The following is a 9,855-nucleotide window of genomic DNA, read 5'->3' on the forward strand; positions in this document are numbered from 1 at the left end:
GTCAGACACCTATCCTGGCAGTGGCCGCATGCCCTCAGGCTCTAAGTGGCAGGACCCTTCTCCCCAGCAGCTGCCATCCCATTGGGTTCTTGTCCCCCGTTCTGAGTTCAGCCTTCAAAGCCCTCCTGTCGAGCAACGTCTCCCTGCGCTGGGCCCTCTGCATTGCTCTTCCCGGCTGCTCTTTGTTCTCGCTGCCGTGTTACTTGTGCCACGGCCGGCATCCACTATCCTGGCTCTGGCCCCACAGCTCCCTGCTATGGATTTGCCCTGGCTCCCGCATTGCCCCAACTCCTGGCTCTGGTCTGCTCCTGCCCCCCTCCTCTGCCTTCTTCCTCAGTGCTGCTGCTCTGCCTCCGGCCCAGCTCTGCCCTCTGGGCTCTTTTAATGGACCTTCTGGTCTGGGGATGCCAGATTTCTACTGCACTCATAGCCCAATATCACTTAAAAACTAACCTAAAAGTAGCCCGATCCTTCTTTAAACATGTTTTTTATTAACACATCGGTGTATACAGCAAGTAACAAGTGAACATTTTTGTTAGATATCTGGTACAAATTAGATATTTATTTTTAAAAAAAGCTACAAGGCACAACAGGAGTTTGTCCACATTAGGAACAAAGCTATGAGATGAAAATCAAATTCACCCCCCCTCCACCTCTCTTACTGGTGCTTGTATCCTGATTGAGGAATGGTAAATGGTTTAAAAAAAAACCCAAAAAACCCAGAATGACGGTGATAAAATATCCACAAATGAAACCAAAATGAATGTAGTACAAAAACTATAGTAAAATGAATATGGTATTTATTTCTAATGGCATTCAATGATGGTAGTCAATCTCCATATGTTGTGCTGAATTAGTATGTTACTGTTAGTATCTGAAATGCAACATTTCATTCTCACTGTCTTTGTCGGAAGTAGAATGCTTCTGGTGCTGGTCACACATCAGCAGAGACCAGTGCAATCATTTCTTTTGTTGGTGCAAACTGTTCACAAGAGAATTTGTGTCATTGCATATAGGCCCTAACATGAAGAATGTTTTCTAAAAGTTCCCTTGCATCTTATTGTGCAGTTTTGTTTTTATTAAGTTCACCTGAGAAACAGTCTTTGAACAGTGTTGCAAAAAGGTAGGGACAGCAATGAAAGAGTAAACAACCCAAATTCAATAAAGTCTTTGTCCCCAGCGGCATCCATGTGTTTGACAACTTCAATCCAAAACTGCTCAACTTGGTTGTCCTGAGTATGAGGCCAGTCAATCGTAGGCAAAACTCTCCACTGCTACTCCAATTGTCCAAGGTAGTCACAAACCAATGTCAAAAATGAGGTATTAGCCAATCTAGCTCGTGGAGGGCTGAGTGCAGTAGAAGTAGTTAGTACGTTAAGTGATTCAGTCACCCGGATGTTTGGTGATAATCCCTGTTTCACCTGTTTCACAGACTCCAACATGAAATTTCGACACCTACTCTTGATGTCTTTGACAATGGAAACAGTTAGTGTGTGTTTTGAAAGCTCCAGCTGAAAGCAACTCTAAAATCGACTGTGCAAAGTGGTAAGTAACGTGACTCAAAGGTGATATCATAGTTTAACACATCAGTCCGGTTCTCAAAAATAAATTGTTTCACAACTCTCAGCAACAAGCTCTAGCCACAATTATTCACATATTCCAACTGAAACATTTGGTTTCTACTCCAGGATTAAAGAAGAATTAAAAGGAGAAAAATAAGGTAAATTTTGTTCACCGGATTGCTGTTCAGCACTGTAATTTCTTATTTTGCCTTTGGCTATGTAAAAGTGTAGCTTCTGTTTGTCGAATTGATTAAGAACCCTGTTCACACAGGAACTAATGGAAACCCACCTTCCTTCAGAAACGTGCAATATCTTCTGGTGGACTGGTAGTCACAGAAAGGCCGAGTGACAGGGTGTGTGGGGTTGGGGACTGATGGGTGACACTGAAAGAGATCAGGTGATGGTAAGAGAGAGGGAACTTGGTGATGCAGAGATAAGACATTAGGTGTGAGGAGCTTCTCAGATTCTAAACTTCCACAATGCTGACTGGGACAGAGCACCCTTGATTAATGAGGAGATATCCTTTCCCCCTCTTGTTGCACAGTGTTAAAGTCAGTGGCCTCTGGTGATCACCTTCTGCAGGTGTATTTGCTCACTTTATCACGAAGCTCTTTCGATTTGACACCATAAATGATAGGGTTGAGCATGGGGGGGACAAGGAGATAGAAGTTAGCGAAGGTGACATGTACATGGGAAGCAATTCCTTGACCAAACCTCTGTGTCAGGTAGGAGAAGAGGGAGGGAGTGTAAGACATCAGCATCACACAGATGTGGGATGTGCAGGTGTTAAGGGCTTTCTGGTGGGCTTTCTTGGAGGAGATTCTGAGGATGGCTGTGATGATCAGAACATAGGACAGGGCAATGAGTGCCAGGTCTGACCCGTTGACTACAATTGCTATCACCAAGCCATACGTCCTGTTGACTGTGATGTCCCCACACGACATTTTTGCCACAGCCATATGCTCGCAGTACGTATGGGGGATAATGCGGTTGGCACAGAATGGCTGCCTGCTCAGGAGCAGGGGCAGGGGCAGAATGAAGAGAACAGCTCTTATCAAACCCACTAGCCCTAGCTTAGCTATTCGTGCATTGGTGAGGATGGTGGCATATCTCAGAGGGTTACATATGGCAACATAACGATCGAAGGCCATTGTCACGAGGACAGCTGACTGCATAACTGAAACTGTGTGAATGAAGAACATCTGGGTGAGGCAGCCACTCACAGTAATGCCTTTCAAATTGAACCAAAATATACACAGTGCCATCGGCACGAGGGAGGTAGACATGCCGATGTCTGTGAGTGCCAGCATGCAGAGCAGCAGGTACATCGGCTTGTGCAGGGTCTGCTCTTTGCCTACAACAAACAGAAGCATGAAATTTCCAAACAGGCCAATAATGTAGAATGTAAAGAAAGGGATGGAAATCCAGAGATGGGCAACTTCCAGGCCAGGAATGCCTATTAGGATAAATGGTGAAGGTTCAGAGAGAGTGAGGTTGAAAGCTGCCATGAGGTGTTCGATACGTCGATCGTGCTCAGAAATACTTAAGGTGCCTGTGAAGGAAGAGAAACACAGCAAGGGGGGGTTACACAGTTTATAAGAATTAGCATGGTAAATATGTTATAGGGATTTAGAAAGTGGTGTGTGCAGTGAGGTGGGAACATTTACAGATGGCACCAGATTACTTAGGTCATAGTCAAGTCCAGAGACGTCCTCAGAAGGCGCTACCCAAGCCAGATAAATGGGCAGCATGATGGCATATAAACTTGGATGTCAATATCTGCAACGTGTATGCCATTGGATGGAAAATATTGAACTCCTCAAACATCTTACGAGGTTCTAAATTTGACTATATGAATTCAGTACAGGAACCTGGGTGTCATTGTACACAGCTTTGGGAAGCACTACTCACAGTGCAAGCAAAGCAGAAACTAAGTATAACATTGGGATCCAGGAGTAGTTGACTGAGGAATCCTACAGAAAATACAGTGCTATGAGATCAGTCAGTCGTTTTTTCACCCTCCTCTGGACTCCTCTGTGTAGTACTGCGTTCCTGTCTCACACAGGATATTGCAGATCTAGATGGGCTCATGGAAGTGCAACGAGAATGATCAAGTGACTGGGGAAACTCTCATACGGAGAGAGGTTGAAAAGACTGGATCATTACCTTACAAAGGAGATGAATAAGAGGGGACATGAGAAAAGTCTTTAAATTACTGACTAGTAGAGAGGTTTCAGAGGTATGACTGGTAGAGTGTAGATGGAGATCATGGTTTCCCTGTCTGATAACACAAGATCAAGAGGACATTCAATTAAACTGAGACGTGGCAAATTCAAAACAGATCAATACAATGCTTTCTCCACTCAATGCATAAATAGATTGTGGAACTCACTGTCACAAGACATAGTTGGGGCCATGCAAGGATCAGGAAGTGTTTGAACATTTACATAGATACTGAGCCTATCCAGTTACAATATTTACAGCAAAATAAATATTTTGGAAAGCCTATACGCCAATGTGTTTCAGGGACAAGCCAATCTCTAACTGTTAGGCATTAGGGTGACAACCTCATGATGGTTAGGTCATCCCCTCATCTACCCACTGCTGGGTTTCTTACACCTTGTACTGCAGCACTTAGGGCTCTCACTGTCAGAAAGAGGACACTGGACTAGATGTACCGTAGATCTGATCCACGATGCAGTTCCTGTGTTGGAAGGGACCGAAGTTTCCCTAATGGAAACAGACATTATCATGCTGGGTTATAACTTTGTACTCAAGAGAATGGGCACTAGGAGCACAAGGGTTGTGGTATTTGGGGCTATAGGTTACAGGTGGTATTTGACAAGTTTAAGCAGAGACATTTGTCAGCAACTCCGGTGCTTACCCTTCTCATGCCTGAATACTGATGAAGTTTGCAGATGACACAAAACCTAGGGGATGGTAAATAATGAAGAGGAAAGTTCACTGATTCAGAGCAATCTGGATTGATTGGCAAACTGGGTCGAAGCACCCAGTATGTGTTCTAATGTTAGATAGCTACATCTAGGAACAAAGAATGTAGGCAATGCTCACACGATGGGGGGATATCGTGGGAAGCGCACTGACTCTGAACTAGATTTGGGGGCAGGAATGGATAATTTGCTAAACATGAACTCCCAGTGTGACCATGTGGCCAAAAGAGCCTACGATGATAACCAGGGGAATCTGAAGGAGAGGTAGAGAAGTTATTTTACCTGTATATTTGGCACTGGAGTGACAGCTGCTGGAATCCTGTGTCCAGTTCTGGTGCCCATGGTTAAAGATGGATGTTGATACACTGAAGAGAGTACAGAGAAGAATCACAAGAATTAATAAAAGATTAGAAAACCTGCCGTATAGTGATAGACTCAGAGATCTCAATCTGTGTAGTTTAAAAAAAATGGTTAAGGGGTGACTTCATAACAGTCTGGAACTACCAACATGGGTACATGAAGAGCACAAAGGTCTTTGTATTTAGGGCTACAGGTCTGCACCTCCGTTACTTCCCCTCTTGATTTGGTGAGACACTTTCTTGCAGCTTTGTCTGAGAGATAACGATGCTGGTCTCTATCGTGGGAAGCACAATGACTCTGAACAAGATTTGGGAGTGTGAAGGGATAACTAGATAAACATTAGACTCCCAGTATTACCATGTGGCCAAAATTGCTAATGTCATCTTGGGGTGATAACCGGGGGAATCTCAAGTAGGAGCAGAGAGATTATTTTACCTCTATTTGGTGCTAGTGAACCTGCTACTGGAATCCTGTATCCATTCTTGGTGTCCATACTTCAAGAAGGAGAGTTCAGAGCCGAGCCGCAAGAATAAGTAGAGAATTAAAAACCTGTCTTTTAGTGTTACGGGGAGACTTTGTCACACTCTAAGTACCTACATAGGGAACAAATATTTAATGTGACCTCTTCAGTTGCTTACGGGTACATAGAATCGTAGAATATCAGGGTTGGAAGGGACCTCAGGAGGACATCTAAGCAGGACCAATCCCCAACTAAAAACACCCCAGCCAGGGTTTTGTCAAGCCTGACTTTAAAAACCTCTAACGAAGGAGATTCCACCAGCTCCCTAGGTAACCCATTCCAGTGCTTCACCACCCTCCTAGTGAAAAAGTTTTTCGTAATATCCAACCTAAACCTCCCCCACTTCAACTTGAGACCATTACTCCTTGTTCTGTCATCTGCTACCACTGAGAACAGTCTAGATCCATCCTCTTTGTAACCCCCTTTCAGGTAGTTGAAAGCAGCTATCAAATCCCCCTTCATTCTTCTCTTCTGCAGACTCAATAATCGCAGTCCCCTCAGCCTTTCCTCATAAGTCATGTGCTTAAGCCCCTGAATCATTTGTGTTGCCCTCCGCTGGACTCTTTCCAATTTTTTCACATCCTTCCTGTAGTGTGGGGCCCAAAACTGGACACAGTACTCCAGATGAGGCCTCATCAATGCCGAATAGAGGGGAATGATCACATCCCTCAGTCTGCTGGCAATGCTCCTACTTATACAGCCCAAAATGCCATTAGCCTTCTTGGCAACAAGGGCACACCATTGACTCATATTCAGCTTCTCGTCCACTGTAACCCCTAGATCCTTTTCTGCAGAATTGCTGCCTAGCCATTCGGTCCCTAGTCTGTAGCAGTGCATGGGATTCTTCCATCCTAAGTGCAGGACTCTGCTCTTGTCCTTCCTGAACCACATCAGATTTCTTTTGGCCCAATCTTCTAATTTATCTAGGACATGTACCCTTGTTGAGAACCACTGCTCTAAAAGATCTTCTCTAGTTCCAATGCAAATTAATTCAGGGCAGGTCTCTGGCCTGTGTGATGCGGGAGGTCAGACTACATGATCACAATGGTCCCTTCTGGCCTTGGAAACTACAAACATGTCCTCAGGAGTCAGCTGGAGGCATTTTGCCCGCCCCCTCAAGCCTGAGCTTAGTGAAGGCATTTTTTATATTCTTGACCGTGGTGAATATAACCCTATGGGGAGAAATTCTCATGTGACTGTGATGCCTGACAAATGTTACACTAGGTGTGTATTTCACGAGGCGGAGGGATCCCGTGACACACTGCATGGACGAATGTTTTAGATGAGAAAAAGAAAACCTGAGCCCATAAAATCTCTGCACTGAAGAATGTATGTACAAGCACCACTGTGAATGGCTAACAGAGCTGGTTTACAAATGGCTACCAGAGCGCCCTGTGCTTAACAGTCCCAGTGGTCCACTGTTTTAGGCATCTGCCTGTGGCTCTTGCACATGGCAGCTGTATTTATCTAGGCCCTCTCATGTCCCAGAGTTTCCAACTCTCCTTATAGAATGCGCAAACTTCTTCACTTGCGAGTTGTTCCTGTGTAGCAGTCCCCGAAGTTTCATGCGGTGTCTATGGGTGCAACAAGAAAAGCAGCATAGGTGCCCTGGTATTTGCCACTCATGTCTGAGCATTATTTTGTTGCGCTTAGAAAGTGTCTGAAGGAAACTCCCAGTTAATGTGGTGTTCTGGGACCAGGCATAAAAGAGGGGGATTGCCAAACACATAGGCCTTGATTTTGCTCTCAGGGAGGCCAGTGTCAATCGGAGTGACCCACGGTAGGTAGAATGTGAGAGCAGCATCTGGCCAGTGTGTGACTCATTCTTGTTGTGAACCCTCTGGTAACAGATATCTGCTGTAGAGGTTCTGGCTTCACTTCTTAAGATGCCAGTGAATTTGCTGAATTGGAAAACTTGAGCGAACCAGAGGAAAAACCACACTGCCCTAAAAAAGGAAGCTACTGAGACAGATAGAAGGACACAGTAAAAGACAAGATACTGATCTTAAAAACAAATATTTGTCTAAACTATTTCCAATACATTTGTAGTTCCAATTTTACCAAGTGAATCCCTTGGTGTTTCTGATAATACTAAACAGTTTAAGTTGCCGTGCTGCTGTATTCCTGCCCAGATGATTCTTGACTTGAACCCTGGAACCCTTCCTTAGTCCCTAGCACTAATTGTAATGCAGAAACAGATAACTCACCGAAATCCCACTCAGCAGAGAGAGGAAATCTCCTTACTTTGACAGGAAGATTGAGCCCTGAGAATCAGTGTATGAATCTCGTGTCTGACACTCGGCGAGCTGGACAGCAACCTTTATGATTCTCCTGTACAGTCCCTGCAGACTCTCCGGTTGGCCAGGACTCCCAGATAATTCCTTTGGCTCTGTGAGCAGCGGGAAGAGCAGAAAATTGACCCTGGAGAACTTTGGCTTGAGAGCCTCACCTGGGACCAAAGAAAATATTCACCAATACCAGAGGCTCATATTGTCAGGGCAAACTGAGTTTTGCAGACTGTTCAATCTAGCAGTTGACAATAGGTTTCTTTTGTGTGTGTACTGTACTGCTATCTGCACTATGTGTGGGAACGCTGCCACAACATAGAAGATCAAAAGCCATTTTCAATTTATTGTAGCAGCGTACTGCTGCATATCATCCATGTCGTCGTAATATCCAGTCCATTAGGCTCTGAAAGGTCAGTGCAACTATGTGGAGGAAAAATGACGTGATCTTGAATTGATGCAAGCTGTAGGGTGTGGAAAAGGCTTTCTTCTCCCAGGATTCTGATATGAAAGCTATTTGCCAGTATCCCTTTGTGAGGTCTGAAGTGAATATACATCTGGGAGTTCAAACTATTCTAATATTTCAGCTACTCTCTGAATCGTGTAATCATCAAATTTCAATACTGCGTTGTTTCAGAGTAGCAGCCGTGTTAGTCTGTATCCGCAAAAAGAAGAACAGGAGTACTTGTGGCACCTTAGAGACTAACAAATTTATTAGAGCATAAGCTTTTGTGGACTACAGCCCACTTCTTCGGATCTTTCAGAAATCAATGCAGAAACGGGTTGTGTAATTCTGCGTCAGAACTAGTACCATGAGGTTTCTCCACTCACTCTGTGATTCCTTTACCACTCCCAGGGGCAAAATGACCTGGAGTTCATCTCACATGATATCCCACATTTTATGAGTGAATAGCTTTGGAGTTTCCCTAATCTGTTGTCCTAGGTCCATGTCACTCTGGTGGTATTTTAGGTAGTTGTGCCCTGCTGGAGCAAGAACACAGTGGTTAAGGAATCAATCAAATGCTACATCTGGATCTTTTCTTCAGGCTACAGTCCCTCCCCCATGCTTGAGTGATGGGTGCCTGGGGGGCTAATTTGGGCTCTGAAGGTATGAGTGTGATGGGTTTCACCTGCTGAGTTCACTCTGGCAGCCGTGGGACCAGCTGCACCCCTCTAGCCACCCAGCTGGGCTGCCCCTTGTTCACCCTACTTTTCTGGTGATTCAGACTCTCCAGGCCTTGTTATCACCCAACACCCCAGCAGATGGCACCGCACACTGTCTCTTTAAGATTTTAAGCTTAGTATGCATTTGTCATGGGTTGGACCCGCTGGCATGTCACCTGGTGTGCTGAGTTACCACTGAGTCAGCCTATTCCGCCAACCTGGGCCCTTTCTTACCTGGTCTTGCTGGACTAGACTCACTAGCTTCTTCCAGCCAAGCACTCAGGCAAGGCCACACCCAGCTGCACAGGGAGACAGAGATCTGCTCTGGGAAGGCTCAGTTTATGGTACTTGGGTGGGTACACCTCCCTTGGGATACACACCCAAAATAATATGAAATTTGCCTCTTCCCTCAATATGGAGGAGGGTATTCACAACTTCTCACCCCACATAAATCACATAAACTGGGTCATATTATAAACCAGAAATAAGTTTATTAACTATAACAGTTGTATTTTAAGTAAACAAAGTAGGCAAACTAAGCTCAATATAATTAAGAAACAGGTTACAAAATGTAAATTCTCACCCTAAATGTTATTTTAGGGAGATTGCAAGTGGTTCAGAGTTCCAGTTATATTCCTTTTCAGACTGCACTCCTTGCCTTCCCCTCAGGTGGCTCTTGCAGTCTTTCTTCTTGCACAGACAGCCATGGAGGGGAGGAGCCCTGTTTGTCTTCCTTCCCACCCTTAAATAGGATTTACAAAGGTGGGAATCCTTTGTCTCCCAGGAAGGTGGTGAAATCTCCATCCTTAAAGGTTTTTAAGGCCTGACATTGACTCTGCTGTGGAGGGATCAAACAACAGGAGGTTTGAGCTGCTGAGAAGGCCACCCCCTCCCAAAAAGTTCTGCCCTCTCAGGAGTCTGTTTCCAGGCATGACCGGCTCCGTACAGACCAGGGACTGGATTCCTGAAGGGAACGGCTCGCAACAAGGTCCTTCAGCCCTATGAAGGGGGGA

General features: G+C 45.0%; 1 protein-coding gene across 1 annotated transcript; it reads right to left on the reverse strand.

The window, feature by feature from the left end:
• Nucleotides 1-2,131: 2,131 nt before the first annotated feature.
• Nucleotides 2,132-3,070, reverse strand: LOC112060823 (olfactory receptor 52E2-like). The gene has a single exon (XM_024112817.3). The coding sequence runs from the start codon at nucleotides 3,068-3,070 to the stop codon at nucleotides 2,132-2,134; it is 939 nt and encodes a 312-aa protein (XP_023968585.3).
• Nucleotides 3,071-9,855: the final 6,785 nt, after the last annotated feature.

The sequence above is a fragment of the Chrysemys picta genome, unplaced genomic scaffold (assembly GCF_011386835.1).
Source record: "Chrysemys picta bellii isolate R12L10 unplaced genomic scaffold, ASM1138683v2 scaf463, whole genome shotgun sequence".
NCBI lineage: Eukaryota > Metazoa > Chordata > Testudines > Emydidae > Chrysemys > Chrysemys picta.

Bases quoted from the DNA above. Each gene is read 5' to 3' on its own strand.
- LOC112060823 (XM_024112817.3), bottom strand. From the start codon at position 3,070: ATGGCAGCTTTCAACCTCACTCTCTCTGAACCTTCACCATTTATCCTA.